At 36.6% G+C, this 18,683-nt stretch overlaps 2 protein-coding genes across 2 annotated transcripts in view; one reads left to right on the top strand and one right to left on the bottom strand.

Moving 5' to 3' along the window:
• Nucleotides 1–12,672, top strand: part of LOC123880483 (hydrocephalus-inducing protein homolog) — a 39,589-nt gene extending 26,917 nt beyond the window's left edge. Inside the window, exons 56-81 of the mRNA XM_045928658.1 lie at nucleotides 25–215; nucleotides 295–404; nucleotides 550–727; nucleotides 806–937; nucleotides 1,013–1,106; nucleotides 1,284–1,475; nucleotides 1,659–1,848; nucleotides 1,974–2,142; nucleotides 2,858–3,150; nucleotides 3,325–3,517; nucleotides 3,778–3,999; nucleotides 4,147–4,313; nucleotides 4,394–4,581; nucleotides 4,692–4,953; nucleotides 5,133–5,313; nucleotides 5,763–5,932; nucleotides 6,433–6,565; nucleotides 6,949–7,094; nucleotides 7,615–7,750; nucleotides 8,485–8,637; nucleotides 9,003–9,170; nucleotides 9,930–10,154; nucleotides 10,778–10,999; nucleotides 11,392–11,537; nucleotides 11,785–11,965; nucleotides 12,462–12,672. Coding sequence (XP_045784614.1) covers nucleotides 25–215; nucleotides 295–404; nucleotides 550–727; nucleotides 806–937; nucleotides 1,013–1,106; nucleotides 1,284–1,475; nucleotides 1,659–1,848; nucleotides 1,974–2,142; nucleotides 2,858–3,150; nucleotides 3,325–3,517; nucleotides 3,778–3,999; nucleotides 4,147–4,313; nucleotides 4,394–4,581; nucleotides 4,692–4,953; nucleotides 5,133–5,313; nucleotides 5,763–5,932; nucleotides 6,433–6,565; nucleotides 6,949–7,094; nucleotides 7,615–7,750; nucleotides 8,485–8,637; nucleotides 9,003–9,170; nucleotides 9,930–10,154; nucleotides 10,778–10,999; nucleotides 11,392–11,537; nucleotides 11,785–11,965; nucleotides 12,462–12,596 — 4,577 coding nt within the window. The 3' untranslated portion in view covers nucleotides 12,597–12,672. The remainder of the gene's footprint in view (nucleotides 1–24; nucleotides 216–294; nucleotides 405–549; nucleotides 728–805; nucleotides 938–1,012; nucleotides 1,107–1,283; nucleotides 1,476–1,658; nucleotides 1,849–1,973; nucleotides 2,143–2,857; nucleotides 3,151–3,324; nucleotides 3,518–3,777; nucleotides 4,000–4,146; nucleotides 4,314–4,393; nucleotides 4,582–4,691; nucleotides 4,954–5,132; nucleotides 5,314–5,762; nucleotides 5,933–6,432; nucleotides 6,566–6,948; nucleotides 7,095–7,614; nucleotides 7,751–8,484; nucleotides 8,638–9,002; nucleotides 9,171–9,929; nucleotides 10,155–10,777; nucleotides 11,000–11,391; nucleotides 11,538–11,784; nucleotides 11,966–12,461) is intronic.
• A 1,526-nt stretch (nucleotides 12,673–14,198) lies between these two features.
• LOC123881023 (nucleolar complex protein 2 homolog) lies at nucleotides 14,199–18,245 on the bottom strand. The gene is made up of 6 exons (XM_045929548.1): nucleotides 18,065–18,245; nucleotides 17,751–17,968; nucleotides 17,267–17,453; nucleotides 15,592–16,421; nucleotides 15,060–15,275; nucleotides 14,199–14,790 (listed from the first exon to the last, which is right to left on the bottom strand). Exons 1-6 carry the CDS (start codon nucleotides 18,129–18,131, stop codon nucleotides 14,251–14,253), a joined length of 2,058 nt encoding a protein of 685 aa, XP_045785504.1. The 5' UTR covers nucleotides 18,132–18,245; the 3' UTR covers nucleotides 14,199–14,250.
• Between the last annotated feature and the right edge of the window lie 438 nt (nucleotides 18,246–18,683).

The following is an 18,683-nucleotide window of genomic DNA, read 5'->3' as shown; positions in this document are numbered from 1 at the left end:
AATAAATATGTTTGTAATTTTCAGGGGGATGTGAATTATGTGTCATGCATAAAAGATCAGTAACAATGGTGAATAATTCCGAAAAGGTTTATAAGTTCCAATGGGAAACTGTTGAACATTTACTGATAAAACCATCTGTTGGTTACATTTCACCCGGAGAAGAAAAGGATATAGAAATCACATTCTTCTGTGCACAACCAGTAGCTATTAAAAAGGTATATTTCAATAGAAATAAAACTTTATCGAGCACTTTGTCTATTCCTCAACTAGATTTTAAACAATGTTTCGTTATAGGAGTTATTAAATTTAAACTTGAAGGCGATATGTGATGACTTTATGACACTAGATTTAAAAGCAACGACTTGGGACAATCGACAAACAGTTACTGTCTTCGATCATAACAGGTTCGTATTCTAATTTATAGATATCTAGGAATTCCTTTATGTTTACAGAGTCACGTAAATTTTTTTAAAGTAAGGAAAGCGACGACTATTTTTTTTAAGTTAACGTTAGTAAAATCAATGATACTTAAATAAATGCTTCACACAGAGATGTTGATGTCAACGAACGATACGAGACAATAATAAATGAGCAAATCAACGCAAATCCCGAGATTACTGCCGATATTATTCACATGGTGGTGATTTATTCTGCTGTGACAGAATACTCAAAATATGTATGTAACTTGGAAAAAAAGATGAACTTAAAGGACACATTCATTTACCAAGTAATGCTAGCAAGTTAAAGCTTGCCTTGCTTTAACCTTACTAATAAATGACTTTCATAAAAATAAAATGGATTCCAGGTTAGAGATTTCAATTTCAAAGTAGAAAACACAGGGAAAGTACCATTGAAAATTATGTGGGACTTTATAATAGACGATGAATACCCAGCTCGCATAGATAAGTACAGTAAAGGTCGTAAGAACCCTATAGACGTAAGTATTAAGATGTAAATAAAATCAGTGGGTACAATATTGAATGAATAGATGAATAATATTTATGTTCTATAGGATCAATCTGTGTGTTATGAAGATGAAAGTGTGACTGACACTGAAATTAAGGACACAAATGATACACAGCCGCTTCTGAACCCTGGCGAGCACGGTATGAAGCTTGATAACTTTTCAGTATTTTCTAACCCCTATAAGTCGTAATTTTAACATAGAAATGTTATAAACTTAACTTTTTAACAGTACCTACTAAGCTATTGATCTAGTTTTTTCAATAACCATTAAAATAAATCTCAAATTTTATAAATCACATAAAACATTACATTTTCAGAACAAAGTAAAATAACCTTGTTCAGTGGGAGCCCTGGGAGAGAAAGTGTGGACACATGGTTCGAAGTGGATTTGCCGTTTGTGATCGAACCAGAAAAGGATTGTTTAAAACCCAACGAAAGTCGAAAGTTCAAAGTAACATTTGCACCGCTTGAGTCATTTATGTTTAATGTTAAATTGAGAAGCAACATAGGTAAAAATTCTAATAAAATCCATGTATTTTCTAGGAAAAGTAGTTTTTATTATGCAGCCTATTATAAGAGAGTACGTATACCTAAGCTTCATACTGGGTCTATCCAATATAATTCATTTTATTAAAAGTATGGTGATTTCAGGATCTCCATAGTCATTTGTGTAAACGATAACTCTTTTTTAGATAATTTAGGTCCATATGATCAGAATATATCCTGTAAAATAAAAGCAAAATCTTTGGTGCCTTATGTACATCTTGATGTAGAGGAAAGCGATTATTTAACTTCTGGCAGAAGAAAAGTAATTGGTATGGCATTGCCTGACCATACTACTGTATTGGAATTTAATGTTTTGGGGTCCGGATGCTACAAAAAGTTAGTAAAAGCTTACTACTTAGGAAAGCGTTTTTTCTCATTACTTCTATTAACTCGTGATAATTGTTCATCAATGATTATAGGATTCTCTTTATTTTGAAATCTCATTACGTTCTCTTTTAAAGAGCTTTCGATGTAATCAATCCAACAAGTGATGGATACGAGTTCCTGTTCGAGATGGTTCTGTCCGACAAGCCCGAACTCATCCCAATGCATTGCAACATGTTAAAAGGATACGTTGAGGGTGGTACCTCTACTAAAGTCGTCTTTACTTTCTCACCGACAGCACCCGGGGTATAATTTAAAAAATATATAATATTTAAAATAAGATCTATTTTGATATAATATCATTATCATATTAACATATGGACGCCAACTATAATAATAATTGGACATAGATGTTTTGTAATAAGCATAAAATCTGCATTCGTCATCCAGTAATTTTCCACCTTCCTCTTTGTAAAGGATACAATATAAATATCGTTCAATTATCGAGCCTTAGTGTTACATATTATTAAACGTGCTGTAAAATGGAGACAGACCATTTTAGAACATATCGGATCCAACTTCCAGCAATCGCATCGCTTGGCACTTGAAACCGTTGAAGGCTTGGGCTATATGTAATTTTGAGCTTAGAGTTCGTATCTTACTCCTTAGCCCTTTCCATTTCCATATCATATATATTTTTTTAAGTTATTCACTTGTAACGTAGATATTTATTAGTTACTAGCCGATGCCCGCGACTTCGCCCGCGTGGATTTAGGTTTTTCGAAATCCCGTGGGAACTTTTTGATTTTCCGGGATAAAAAGTAGCCTATGTGCTAATCCAGGATATTATCTATCTTCATTCAAAATTTCAGCCAAATCCGTTTAGTAGTTTTTGCATGAAAGAGTAACAAACATACACACACACACACACACACACACACACATACAAACTTTCGCCTTTATAATATTAGTGTGACAATATGAGTAATGAAATTATATTAATAATCATGCTTGTTACCAGGTGTACGAATCACAATGGAAGTTTATCATACCGGCCCATTCTCTCGTTATGAATGTATTAGTAGTCGGTATAGTACGGGAACCGATTGTGAACTTTGTTCCCACTATTCTGATTATAAAGAACTCTTTAGTAGGTTTTACTACCACCAACGAAGTAATATTAAGGAATAATGAGAGCGAATGCTTGAATTTTGAGTTTAAAGGAAATTCTATTTGTAACGAGTCCGGTAAGACTCCGGTCATTGTAGAGCCTGAACAAGGTGTACTGAAACCGAAATCAGATACGCCTATAAAGTAAGTATTTTTTTACTGTGGTTTGAAGAATGTAGCTTAAAAAGAGCAAGCAAAGTAATGTTTTAATTTAGGATCTGACGTTCACGAATTCAGTGTGTTAGCAGCTGTTTTCCTATTAGACATCTGACAATAATCCTCAGGGTTGAAAATCTGAAAGAAATCTGCTTTTTATAGGATCATCTATACACCAATCCAAGACGGGCCATTATCGTTCAAGATCTTTTGTAGCGTGACATATATGACAAAATTGATCACTCTATGTGTAAATGCACTTAGCCATTCGATAAAGCCTAAAATCACTTACTATTTGGTTGGGAACGATCACATATTGAACAGTGATGCAATTACTAATATTCATTTGGACCAGGTAACAAAACCGACCTTTTATTGAATCTACATTGTAATCTAAATCTTGATCATCCACAATCTTCTTACTTCCAAAAAAAATATTTATTTTCGGGCATAAGATATTACCGTCCTTAGCATCTATTTTACTGCCCAAGAATTTATTATAGATCTTTATGATTGTCACGGTAGTATGAAATCTAACGCTACTAATAAGTAGTTATGATTTCAAAGTAGATTTAATTCAGTCCAGGCTATAATTAAAATTACGTTCTAAAACAGACGGCGTCAACATACGAGAGGACAATTCCTTTCGTGATAAAGAACGACGGTTCTGCAACATTCTTCTTTGACTGGCATTACGATACAAGCGAAGTGAAGAAATATCTCCAGTTGTATGTGGAGCCAAACAGCGGACACGTCACCCCCGCTAACGAAATAGAATGTATCCTTCATTTCACATTGAAAAAAGTTCCCGTACAAGCTTTTCCTTTAACTTTATCGGTAAATAGTAGATTCTATATGGAGAAGTTAGTTATGTGCTTTTTACTGGGAAAGATAACTAATTTCTACAAAACATACACACGTATTTCTATAATCTAATCTACTTCAGATGTATGGAGTATTTAAATGCTCAATCTTAATATTCAGATTTCCGATGGTCCAGAATACAATATATATCTTCACGCGGAAATTGAAAAACCACAGTATAGTTTCTCTTGCAAAGAGTATGATTTTGGACGATGTATCGTGAATGCACCAGACATAACCTACAAGAAAAACTTAGCATTTGAAAACGAAGATAAAGTTCCCGTAACGTGCGTTTGAAAAAATCTTAAATACTTAATTTATTATTTGACGGGGGCATCTAAAAATATAATTTCATACAAATTTCTAGGTTGGAATTAAATTTTTCCAATTTGCCAGAACTATATGTGGTCTTCAATCAAGACTGTACTGTAGCAGAAAGCAAAAGATTAAAAATTCCAATCTATTTTCGACCAAAGCAAGTAAAGGAATATGAATTTAAGTTACAGTTTTGGGTAAATTCACTTTGCGAAGAAATTATTACCATTAAAGGAGAAGGTACGAATCGAGAGAATTAAACGTGAAGTTAATAAATTATGTAGGAGAATAAATGAATACCTAATTGAGTAGGTAATAGTAAATATTTGGTAAACAATTTTGCTCTTTAGGGGTTCCTCTGCTATTTGATCTGTACGAAGGCTGTCAAAAGAGTTTTAATTTGGGACCAGTGAAAGTAGGAGAAAAGATCGTGCGTCCAATAGAAGTAATGAACCACAGCAAAGTACCAATCGAAGCCACCTTTATATTCAAAGTTATGTATCAGAATGTGGAAGATGATGCTGATGTGAAATCTGAAGGAACTAGCGCGTGTTTAACTCCTGGAAGCGCTACCACTGTTGCCAGTCATACCAAGGATCAACGTCCATCTAGGTAAGAAAATCGGACCAAACCATCAGGGGAGACACCATGTTTAAGTGATTATGGTCACCCGTGAACATTTGATCATCAGAGAGTCAATGCTTTTGAGGACTTCGTTATTAACATTTTTTTTTAAATTACCGTAATTTCTATTTGCGTAGTTTTAGTTTTTTCAAATGTATTTCTTACAGAGTAGAAATGCTGCACACATACAAGAAGGATAAAATGCAAGAACAAATTGATAAGGATTCTGAGAACGCACTATCATCACTGAAAGTGATACCACACAAATGCACTATCAAACCGTATATGAAAGTACCTGTGAAGATTCAGTTTAAGCCCGTTGGCCTGATTAGTAATCTGGATGTTCAGGTTTTCTTCCAAGTGTTAAAAAATATACTCTATTAGAAATCTACGCTAGGCTTCGCTCGGGAATTTTTGATTTTTTTTTTCTATGTTCAAGTCTACATTATCAAGAAAAAACATCCTTGCAAAATCTCAAAAGTGTAGACTTGGCGGTTTGAGCTGTACTTTGATATGCAAGTCAGTGTCACGTCTTCTATATTATATACAAAAGAAAACTGAGATATAATTCTTTTCATCGCACAAAGCATGCCTAGCATGAACACCATAATAAACATCGTGTTACAGATTTGAGTTCTTATCGATATCCTTGTGAAACTTTTCTTGCCTGACAAACTAGGGAGAAGAAATGGCTCCAGAAGGAGCTGTTAATAAATTATATTATTATGTGATTTTTTACGAGTGAAATGAAAGGACTAAAGTAGTTTTTAGAAAGTAATCAAAGCCTTGTTTAACAGCTGAACATGAAAGTTTTTGAGTTCGAGCGTCCCCTGGTAAGATTGAGTGGTTCCGCGACTGGTATGAGTTTGCGCTTCAGCCAGAACTCCTTGCAGTTCGGGCGCGTACGTAGACGCGGATGCAAGATATTGAAGGTCATGCTTTTTAATGAGGGAGACTTTGGTGCCAGGTAGGCATGGCGCTAACGACGATAAAATCTCCAAAAATAATTTGACAAGACTGTTAAATGTAGTGCTATAATACTATGTATGGTATAGGTGCTAAAATGTCAACCAAGCGATGGAAGACTCCCCACTAGGTGGACAGACGACACCAGACGAGTCAAAGGGAGCCATTGCATTCAGGCGGCGCAAGATCTATCGGTTGGTAATGATGATGATGATGATAAAACTACATATACTTTACACAATGCAAAAGGATAGCATTGCTTTCAGATCTATTAATTTCGGCTAGCTCGACATTTTCATTTAGCTTTAGGCTAATTTGTTTACAATATTATAAATGTGAAAGTGTGTTTGTTGATCTACCCGTCTGTCTGTCTTTCTGTTACATTTTCACGGTCCATCCGTTTAACCGATTTTGACGTTTTTGAGCGTCACAACTTTTTTAATCGTACGATAATTGCAGGGTCATCGCCTTGCTTTATCCATGATAAAAATCATTCTACAGATTCTGGTGGCAACCTCTAGTATCGAATGAGTTCAAAATATCACCGATGCAAGGGAACATCGCAGCTCATACGAATGTCACGTTTACTGTAACATTTAGACCTATCAATCACAATCCCTTTATTAAAGTTTGGGTGAGTTAAAATATTGGATCAGATTTTGTTTTTGTTTCTTATAATAATTTATCAGAATTTACGATTAACTACGTATTTTCAGCTGCAATCAAACCAAGTCTTAAGTTTATGCTGAGACCCCAAACTTTCAGATTTTATATCCCCGTAGGAATTAAACAACAGTCATGCATAATTTGTTACTTAGTTCACTTGTTAGTGTTTGACTAAGTTTCTTGCTTTACTTATCAATTGTTGCCTCCTTATATTCATGCCATTCTTTATTTCAGATATTTTCCACCCAGTTTTTCATGCAACCTTGGTGATGTAATCGGACCATCGAGATGTTTATATTCCAACTTTTAAATCCTCTACTTATATCTTAACTAAATAGATTTATTTTACAGGCAAGCTGTAATATTGAGAACTATCCACCTCTAGAGCTGGCGCTGTATGCTACATGTATCGACACAGGCAACGTTCAGTCAAAAACCTTATATATGGAATGTCCTGTCAGAGATATTAACACACAATACGTGGTAGTCACAAATCCGTAAGTTTTATATAGTATTATTGATAGATTAATGAAAAATTCTGAAACCACAAATAGACTCGACCAACTCTTCAATGAAAAATCCTTATCACAAATAGACCCACTGCAGCCCATAAATATTGCGAATATATTTCGTTTTCTGATCCCATAATACTTGTACAATACTTAGAGCTCTATGAGATAAAACTATTCCTAGGTCAGTGTTATAGTTGTACTCTTGGTATAGCACTGATATTATCCAGTGTAGCTACCTTCATAGGTTCACTCGGACATATTTCGCGGAAAAAAACTATTAGTGTTATCGACAAATTCGGGACTCTTCCAATGAGTTCTATTTTATCGACTGACGACAATGTTATTGCATTCATGCTGCAACTATGCTCTCTAGCCAATAGTGAGAGAAAGTGTCAGCCCATCAGAGGTGATTGCGATCGTCACTTTGGTGCTAGACCTATAGCAGCATAGCTTCTACCAGCTTTTCAGACATGAGTGAAACTAAAGACATTTTTCTTTTCTCTAGTTCAGACGAGATGTGGCTCGTTCTATCCGAAGTATCTGGTGGCCCATTCGAAACTTTGAAGGAGTTCTATGTAGATCCCAACTCTACTTTTGATATACCGATTCATTTTAAACCAAAAACTATGGGAAATCATGAGGTATGGCTACAGTTTTGTTACTTATATACTAGCTTATGCCCGCGACTTCGAGCGCGTGGACTATACAAATTTCAAACCGTTATTTTACCCCCTTAGCAATAGAATTTTCGAAAATCTTTTCGTAGTCGATGTCTGCCTTGTATTAGCTACCTGCATGCCAAATTTCAGCCCAATTTGTCTAGTAGATTGAGCTGTGCGTTGATAGATCAATTTCCGACTGAATTTTTGCCACTCCAAATCTCAAGGGAGTCAGCATTTTTTTTCCCCCAGCTTAAGTTAGCCCTTGACTGCAATCCCAACTGCTGGTAAGTGATGATGCAGTGCATTTACGGAGGAGCCATCATCACCGGCAACTTCCCAACTTAGGGCTACTCTTATTAAGTTTTTTTTTTATAGAAAACCCAATAATTTTGATCGGTTCGACCCAGGTTTCGAACCCAGAATCTCATGATTGTCAGCTAAATAAGATAGCCACTAGACCAATGCGTCAGTCAAGTCGCGCATTCTACATCTAAAGCAAAGTGCCTTCTAGCAAGTTTTCTTGCAGAAGCTACCTGTCATTGTCATGGCAATGAATGAAATGTGTAACTTCCACACTATAATTCCTTGCGCGAGTGTTTATATAGTGCAAACTGCAAATGAGGTGCATGGTGTGAGTGACTTGGCAAAACATTTGCAAGTTTACTGCTAGTGGACGCTTGGATATGAAATGTAAGTCCATAGTTTTGCAACAGGGTCAAGTGTTATTCTCACCGCTGGGCGAGGCAGCCCTCTTCATCTCGCTGGTGGGAACAGCCACACACCCCAACCCCAACGGTACAATCAACATCACGGTGCCCGCTAAGGAGTTCCATACGGTGGATCTGCCCATTTACAACATTACAGAGGTGAGACGGACAATTGAGGCATGCCAGTGGACAATTATCGATTATTAGGATCTATTCATCAAAATCGGTCCAGTAGTTTAGGCGCAACGGTGGAACACACAGAATCTGGATACAAACATACACACATATATACATACATACATAGACTGCTAAAATCATAACCCTTCCATTCGGCTTTGCCGTAGTCGGGTAAAAAAGTAAGTCCCAAAAATACATGCTCTACATTTTTTTTTGCTCTTTCAAGTTTTTTGTACCTACCTACACAATTTTTTCACATATTTTCCAAAATATGATTGCATATCTGTCAAGTCTGGGTATTTATGCCATTTATCTGATTCATTCATATAAAAAATATAATTTTCCAGTTTCCAGAGTCCTATATAGTCATAACAGAAGTGGTTCGTACTGTTCCGGACAAGTTTGAGGGCTACTATGAAATCAATCACCCCAAAAATATCAAAGTGTGGGGCGGAGCCACCGTCCCGTGCCGTTGGAAGTTTGTTTGTTATGAAGTATGTGAAATGCACTTGAGAGTGAGTTTTTTTATTCCATGATAAATTAACCATTGCCTCGTAGTAAGTGACGATGTAGTCCAAGATGAAATTGGCCTTCGAAGAGGTACATCAGTTTAATTGAACCCATAGCTAAACGCTAAATCGCTCGGCGGTACGTCTTGGCGGTTCCAGGGAATCGAAACCAAGACATCTTACTTACAAGATCACGGGGCTCTCCGGGCACCAGGGAGGTCGTGAAATTTTTACAGTACAGGTATAGTTAATTTAGGATTGAGTTTTACTGTTAGAGCCCTCTCAATATGGAAATGGAAAAAGTTTCTGAGCTCAGCCAAATTTTATCCAGGCTTTTAGTTCATCGAGCTAGCGAAGTAATCCTAGTGCATATTATGTTTCAAATAATGGACAGGGACTCACAAGTTTAATTTGGTACAGTCCAAAAAATAGAAGTAGGATAACCTAAAGAAGTTCACTCACTTCACTTTTCCTAACTACCTATCTAAATTCAAAAACGTTTCGAAAAACAATCCCATCGCGGTAGTATCGCCTTGTTTCGAAAAACCTTCTGGCTATTAGTGTTCAAACGCATATCCTCCATGTATGTACATTGCATCCTACACTTTCATTATTCACCAGGGCATTCTGAACAAATACTAAATCTCTGTTTAGAGATAAGCATTTCCTTTGTACATAGCTTAATTTATCATAACTTTGTAACTGCAATTTTGGTACATGAAAAATAAATAAAAATATATATATAAAAGGGTTATCTTCATGCAGGTGATATTTGTAAACGACGTGACTCGCGAGTATCAATACTACAAGATGGTGGTTCAGGTGACGGCGAGCAAGATAGTAGACACACTCGTGTTCACCTCAAAGGCCCGAGAGTCGGTGCAGCGTGAGATAAGAATCACCAACCCTCTCGCTACGGAGGCCTTGTTCAACATCAAGTGTGACAAACTCGCGTGTCCACAGTCCCTCAAGATTAGCAGAAAGTCTGAGGTATTTTTCTAGATATTGTATCTTGATAAATAATGGGTTGGATCACTTTTTCCACCCGGACCAAGCTATAAAAAACATACAGTCGAATTAAGAACCTACTCTTTTTTGAAGTTGGTTAAAAAGTAAGCGATCTCATATCACACATGATTACGCATTATCCTGGTTAAAAAGCGTTACGCTCGATTAGTGTTAGCTAAAGTAAGGTCAACTATCAATGCCGCAGGCACAATAATTAATTATTGTTCGGTGTCCCGACGCTATCAACAGAAAGCTGATCGAATCGATACTTCAGTTCCAAAGTGTGACATCTCTGAAATTTAGTGCGTTTGAGATAAGTAAGTATGAGGATAGGTTCCAAAAATGATCATCCAATATTTCTAACCTAAAACATACAAGTCGTTACCGAGGTACGCTTTGTAGCACCAAAGGAGTCACTACAGCCTTATCACATCAGCTTTATAAAAATGTGTTCTCTTCATTAACGATATGAGTGTAGGACTTTAAAATTCTTTATGTCTGTCATGATTTTGAAAAGTTCGGAAGACCTGCCGTGTGGAACTCTGGTATTATTCAAAACGTCGTAATAATTATTCACTGACTCCTAAACTCTCTTATAATTTCAGGCTGTTCTGACACTGGTTTATTCCCCGCTGGTGGTCGGAGAACAGCACGATTGCCTCGAAGTGAGCAACCAACTGGTTGGGACGTATCTCTACGATGTGAAGATGAAATGCTTGCCCGCTAAGCCGAAAAAACTCGAGTTCACCACAGTTCTAGGATCCTGTGTACCGCTGCGTCTCCGAGTACAAAATAATACTGATGTTCGGGCAAATTTTGTAGCAACGGTAAATTCTCCTGTTTTTCTTAGGTCAGGCTGTATTGGCCACTTACAATCGTTTGTCAGTTGTGCGTGAAGAATAAAAGTTATATTGCCCGTCCAGGGTAGAGACGCTATAATGGTGCGCTTACCTACCTACAGAGCACTTGTTGTGTACTTCATATTTTAACTAGGTAGATTAAACTATGAAGATTGGGTGCCGCACGAAGACGACTGCACTTTAATACTTCATTTGTGAATCGACATAGCCTTAATTTGGGAATCATGAAGAAACCACTGAATGAATAAACGTACAATAAATTGCTAAAGAATGATAACATTTCCAGTGGATGGATCAAAAAGAGTTTCTTATATTTTTTTTCCTACTATCAATTAATAATATGATTATATTATATTTAGGTATCGCATCCATCAATTATAACGGAGCCAGAATATACCTTGGGTCCTTTTGAAAAAGGAAAATTCCAGGCGTGGTTTGAGCCAACTGAGCTTGGTGTCCAAAACTGTAGAGTTTCTTTTGACTCCCCTGTGGCTGGTGAATTTGTGTATGTATTTTTCTGACCCGATATTTGATTCTCTCATTGTTTTTGATATTAGGTACAAAGATTTAATTTGCAAATTCTTGACGATCTCAGCGCTTTACGGGATTTGTCTTTTCTTTCTCGCATTGGGCACTTTTAAAATCGCTAAATGTACCTAGGTACCTAATGTGGCAAGTAAACGATTTGATTACCCACTTAATATTTCAGAAAATATTTTTTCCACGGTATAAACGGAGAATCGTTTAAACAGTTTCAGTATACAAGGCACGGCTAAGCGACCGACACCACAGGGGCCTTTTGAAATAAAAGTCGGAGGATCCATCACTATTACGTTCAAAAACATATTCGTGAATTCTCGGATGTTCAAGATTAATATAGACCGAGAAGAGTTTTACACCAAAAGCCTTTATGAGTCAGTGAGTCCGAAGAAGGTAGGTACAATCGTCATCGCAAATCTGGGTCTTTGGCGAATCACGCGACAAACTATAGGTATAATAAAATTATGGTGAACCGTTTAGGTATTACATTCACAATCAAAATTGGTGTAATTGGCTGTATTTACTGTATTCTTCCTACAAGTACAACTGTGCATTTTTAGCTAAAAGCGAGAAAGTGTTACCCAATCAGAGGTGATTAAAATTGACACACTGTAGCTGTTAAACTATAATACACATGCATAACAATTTGATTAGAAATAGATATCTCTCTGGATGCATTCCTCATTGCTGAGGGTCATAACCCCTTTCCATTATAATAATAGTACTAGTTGTCTTGTGATAATAATTTTCGAAATAGCTAGGCTACCTGAAAATTAGGTATAAGTAAAGTTCCAATAAGAAAAATTTAATTTTACATAGATAGTTACAAGCCTATCCGATACCGAGATCAAAATCAATTGAAGCCATTTGATATGGATTTTTCTTTCAGGAATTGAAGATAGTCGTTTACTTGACGGATTCAGTTCACCCATCTTCGCTGCCTACCGGCTGCCTAACTATAGAGAACTATGAACCACCGGAGCCTAAAGTGCACTGGACGTACTTCCTGAAGGGAGTCCCTTGATCAGTGTATTTTTAACCTATTTGTTATTTTAGAATTTCATATTCTTAATATTATTATAATTTATTGTGAAACGAATTCTTTTTACTTTAAAATTCCTGCCCGAAGGACCGACGCATGCCCACGCAGTGAATCAATCTTTTTGATGACAAATTAAATTCAACTTTATGTACTTTAACATAAGCGTGATATTTGTATAATAAAAATAAAATACGGATGAGACGGCTAACATCGCTCCGCCATGCCAAAGTAAATAAAGGTGCCCACGCACTTGAACTGAAGTGCGCGTCGCGGCAGCGCCCCGCACGATTTTCTCCAGCCGCGACGCGCGGCAGTGACGCGCTACGCGGTACGCGCGTCGCGGCTCGAGAGAATATCGTGCGGGGCGCTGCCGCGACGCGCAGTTCAGTTCAAGTGCGTGGGCGGGCACCTTTAAGCTAAACTTTGAGTTGTTATCAAAAATGAAGTTGCACTTTAGCTCCACTCCACTCTGCCGGTGTCCGTTGCGCCTAACACTTTAGCGACCTCTATGATTGAATTTTTAATTAAACATAGCAAATTGACCTAAATTCTTTTCCCAGTTTTTTCCGAGAAATAGTGTTGTGACAAAAAGAAACTGATATGAATCACCGACTCAATACGATGAGTACATATCTAATATCTATAACAGATTGATCATAAAATTTTATCTATAGATATATATGTATTATTATGCTGGTAAGCAACTGAGTTCGAAATCATGGGCCACAGGTTCGATTCCTACCCTGGACAAACCTTTGTGTGATGAACACAAAAAACTGATAATAAAGTATTTTAGATATAGGTGTACCACTTGACTGAGACGGCTCGTGCGGTAGGGTGTGGGTTGCGGGATAGTGACAGTCGACGAATAAATCAAGACTTAAGGTGCCCACGCACTTGAACTGAACTGCGCGTCGCGGTAGCGCCCCGCACGATATTCTCTCCAGCCGCGACGCGCGTACCGCGTAGCGCGTCACTGCCGCGCGTCGCGGCTGGAGAGAATATCGTGCGGGGCGCTGCCGCGACGCACATTTCAGCTGCAGTTCAGGTCAAGTGCGTGGGCACCTTTAAGGGGCATGAGACGGGTCTGCCCGCGAAATTCAAAATTAATTTGGTTTTTCGCAATTTATAATCTTATACGACAAAGTAGGCTTATGGCACTCTAATTCCGGCAGTGGCAGTACCTATCATCTTCACAGGATTGCATAAAAATCTTTACTTGAAAGTGTTCAGTTTAAGAAATTAGTCAAAATAATGAGTTTGGCATCGGCTACTCACAAGTTAGTCGATACTATAGCTAATTAGATTTTTATATAAACCTGTGAAGATGATACTGCCATTGGTGCAATTAAAGTGCCACAAGCCTACTTTGTCGTATTAGTTTACAAATTGTAAAAAACCAAATAAAATTTGAATTTTGCGGGCAAACCTACGTCAGTCACTTTCCCGCAACCTACCTCACGAGCCGCCTCAGTGAAACGCTAAACTTAAGAGCTTTGAAGTGTAATTGAAGACTGCCTTCTGGATTCAATCTATTTTCTATTCTATGAACATTAAAGCAGGATAAAAATAAAAATAAACAAACACATAATTACATTTCCTTTATTAGATAAATAATAATTAATAAATCAATTGTTCACCAGTCACTGACACTAAAATCCTGTACAACGTCTGCCTTATCTGGTACACTCTCCATTTCAGGTGCTGCTATCTTTTTCTGTCCCTTCTTTTTATTGGTCTTCTTTTTCACCTTTTTCGGTTTCGGTTCCTCAGTGCCTTCCTCCAATTTGAAATGATCCCCTTCATCCTCGCTATCCGATGGGAACAGGACTAAAGGACCTTTGTTTTCAGGTTTCTGTATCTTTTCTTCTGTGTCAGCTATCTTGGCTCTCTTAATCAGAGGTAATACTCCCGCTATTTCGTCATTCTTGGTGATTTTCTTACGTTTTTGTATCTTGTTGATTTTATTCCAGCTATCAAAGAATGTAATTAAGGGCGTTCCCTTGGCTCTAATGCTTGCCTGCCACGCAGCTACCATTTTGTCTTCGCTGAGAGCAAAACTGATTTTAGCTCTTTCCTTCTCAATGAATTTGGAGTTTTCCTCTATCTTTTCTAACAATTGCCGCATTTTCTTGGTGTAATTTGAAACTGAGCATGACTTGAGGAACTGTTTCATCTGGAAAAGATATATTTCTATCAATAAATGAAACTCATTTTGTACCTTACATTTCTTTATAGAGTGAATGGATAATTCACACATGAGAAACCAAAAGTATGTTTGTCAATCTGTTATATTTACAAAGTTAAACATCTTGTTTTAGAGTTCATTGATATGGTCATAGGCTACTTTTTACTCAGAGAAAAACTTTTTAGACCCATGAGAAAACTGAAATTTTAAGTGGATGATGCTAGTAAAAAATGAGTTACTCAGGTATGAGTACATACCTGAACAACAGCCAATAAGGTAAGATCTGGGAAAGCAATAGAGTGTGACTCGTTGGCGGTATATTCTAGAAGTAGACCGTACACTCTATCGATTACTGAGTCCTTGAAGCCATTCTCCATCAGCTGCGACTTGGCTAGCCGCAGCACACACGAGAAGTCTAATGGCTTCATTGAGACTTTCTTGTGTTTCTTGTTGAAGTCGTATGATGTTAAAACCTGTAAAATATTTAATTTTGTACTATTTCTCACTCCTATGGGTTAGTGAGAAAGCGATAAAATTCAAAATGCGCATAATTTTCTTTTATACACTGTCTAGCCAATGAGCTGACACATTTGTTCATTAATAACAGTATTTGTGGTCTGAGGTGGATTTAAACTAAACAAGTGTATGCTCTCTCTATTCTTACCATGTTGAAATTGGTTGCATCTTTAATCTGATCAACACTACAGGACGATTCGCACTTTTCGTTTTGCATTATATTTTTAAGAAATCTAATTTGATTTACTAGTCAATTGTTATTTCAATACTCACCTCTACAAGAAACGGTAGCACTGGAATGAAGGTATTGGTGTCCTTAGAAAGATTTATTAGAATCTCAACACAATGGAATCTCAGTGGATAGTACTGATGTGTTGGTACCAGCTTTATTGTATTAGTTATCACCATTACCAGAGGGTAAAGCAATGGCTGCAATTGAGACTTATTTGATGTTGCTGCTATTAAATCCGCCCATAAATGTAGGGAGTTTATAAATTGCCAGTTGTAAACTGCCTGTCGGTTCTCAATTTTCTGTACAACAATCGCATTCCTTAAATGTATAGCTAATTGCCTTATATACAGAAATACATGTTGATATGAGACATTCAAGTCCAATGTAAACATCTCAACTAATGACCGTCTCATGAAGTTTATTCCCGGCCAAGTGGTAGGGCTCACAAATTTACAATTCTTAACATATGTCAAGTACATTGCTTTCAACACCAAATCTAATAGTGCTGTTTGTTGATTCCTTGTTATTCGTAAAATGCACAAAAATGCAAGAACTCGTACAGTTTCCTCACTATTACTCCATAGACTAATAAGTTTTTTCAATGCTTGCTTAGATATACTTGTAAAACAAGCAACATATACAGACATTTGATGCAAATGTTTGAGAAGTACAGTTAAAATGTTTTCAGAAGTTACACTGCCAAGTAGTTTTAGCAAGTCTTTCAAGTATGCTAACAGAGGTCCCTTGATCTTGATATAGTGTTTGCATTTCTTTGGATCCTTTCCAGACTGTTCCACGCCTAGGTACTTTTTAATTGCAGTGGGCAAGTATAGTACACACATTTGTATTACCGAGTTGAAGATTGATGAACCTAAAAATACATTTATGACATTATTTAAGAAACAAAAAAAACACTTAGAAATAATACGCAGTACATACCTTACCTTATATATTCATATCATTTCACTACAATAAAACATTTTATATGTTACAATAACTTTATTAATATGCCTATTTCTTTAAAAAAATTAAAATATCTGTACTATTTTTCAATTTTTAAAGAAATATTGGGTATGAATCTCTGATGCTGTGTATAAACTATTATATAGGTAGGTATGTCTAAATGAAGTATTTTTTGGCTTCATTTGATTTGAACTCTCAAAGAAAATGAAATTTATGTGAGACAAGCTTTACTACATGATGTCTGAGAACATTTGAGCTCTGGTAGAAGAGTTCAATGATCATGAAGCAGTTTTATTACCACCCCAACTGTAATAGTTGGTAACAACAAAATGTTGACTTAAGTTAGCAAAAGGCAAAGCCATGCCTGTTAACATTTAAAATAGGGCAACAGTAATTAAAAGAAACAGATTTAGAAACAAAATTTTTCACAAAAGAAATGCTAAACTTCATTTTAAAGAGAGCATGCAATGGGTTTTGTAGTTCACATACATACTTCGTAATGTATCATTGTGCATTCCTGGTATAGGCGGACTGCATATTATAAATGTCCAAAAAAATTGGATGTGTATCAGAAGTCTACTTCAAGTACATTTTGTACTAGACCCTACACACATTAAAATTTTGGTGGATTGGGTGCACCCTTTTGATGCTCGCAGAGTGGGACAGAAAGGTTTCTAACAGACAATGTCTGACTATTCAGCCAGGCTTGAAATATACATTGTGATCTTTACTCAAAAGTTTCAATTTTCTTACCTTCAACTTTAAATTCCCCTTTGGATGAGCCATCATCGCTGGTAGCTCTCAACATGGCAGCATTGAATGCCTTTATGACTGTGGTTAATGTTGCTAGCTTAATCTTCCCCTCGCTTTGCAACTCTGTTTGCCACTGTGCCACCATCTTGAGAGTAACTCTGCCTTGTACAGGTTTAGCAGTTTCATCCTAAAAACAGCAAAATTATGTTACTAAAAGGAAACTAACAATGTTAAAGACTTTGAAAGTGAGAGCTCCCAGGTCTTTAACAGTATGCGATCCATGCAAATAATCAAGCTGAACCATTGCTCCATTGCAGTACAGACCAACAAACAAAGACAGTTTTGCATTTATAATAAGGATAGTGATTGAACTATCTTTAATAGTTCTTACGGATGTAGGCAGTTAGACAAAATAGAAATAAGCCTAATCTAAAGAATGGCCCGTCAGCCGAGTGATAGTACTCAAGTATGAAAAATTACTAACTTCAAAATCACTCTCGTCACTGTCGCCTGTGATTGCTCCGGGTACATGCAACTTATCATCATCGTCACCTTTTTCTGAAACATCGTCCTCCGAATCTGCCTCAAAGTTTAAAAGATTCTCGTCATTTTCTTCAAGGAAGTTATAAAAGTCTGGGTCGATTTTCTTCAACTTTTCCAGGGACTTTTTATGACTTTCCGGGTTCATCTCCTCTTCTGAATCTGGAAAATATTGTTAATGGTCATGAACTTACAAATACTAGAAAATAATGAATGTATCTCTTTCGGCGAAAGAAATATTATTAGACAAAAACTAACCTGAATTGTTTTGAGGTTGTGGTGGCATTTTAGTTTTTTTAATTTTTGTTTTCTTCACAGACGGCATGTTCTAACTGATGATAGAAAATAACTATTGTAGCAAATAAATTTCAATTTTTATATAGGTAATTTTAATTTAAACACTAATTCAAAACAAAACCTCGTGGTTCACTTCACGAATTCCAACTCTCCGGATTCGTGGTCTGTGATTCCAACATTTTTTATTAAACATTGACATTTCAGAGAATGTCAGATGCTTGACATCTTGACATTGACATTTGACAAATTACCATAGGCAATGGTATTTTTCAACCCACAGATGCTTTACTATATTGCATAGTGTGGTCGTTGTTCGACTCGAACGCTATGATTAAATCGATTTGTTGCAGCCGAACTTTCAAACATAAAATATGATAGTTAATAACTAACATCATATCCTTCGCATTACAAGGCAGACAAAAATACTCTTTCAAGTTGCATAGACAAGTTTATGTTTTAGTACTTATTTTTAGAAATCCCACGGGAACGTTAGTTTCCCGGGATTATGACCATGATCCGTGTCCGGGAGTTAGAATACACAACAGCTATTTCTACCAAATACATTTTCAAACACTTTTAT

The sequence above is a fragment of the Maniola jurtina genome, chromosome 1, assembly GCF_905333055.1.
Source record: "Maniola jurtina chromosome 1, ilManJurt1.1, whole genome shotgun sequence".
NCBI classification, from domain to species: domain Eukaryota; kingdom Metazoa; phylum Arthropoda; class Insecta; order Lepidoptera; family Nymphalidae; genus Maniola; species Maniola jurtina.
Note: the sequence above shows the minus strand (reverse complement) of the source record. Positions and strands in the feature narration are given on the sequence as shown.

Bases quoted from the DNA above. Each gene is read 5' to 3' on its own strand.
- LOC123881023 (XM_045929548.1), bottom strand. From the start codon at position 18,131: ATGCCGTCTGTGAAGAAAACAAAAATTAAAAAAACTAAAATGCCACCA. The intron at 17,454-17,750 runs GTTAGTAATTTT...TGCTGTTTTTAG, and splicing joins GTGACGAGAGTGATTTTGAA to GATGAAACTGCTAAACCTGT. The intron at 14,791-15,059 runs GTATGTACTCAT...TATCTTTTCCAG, and splicing joins CCTTATTGGCTGTTGTTCAG to ATGAAACAGTTCCTCAAGTC.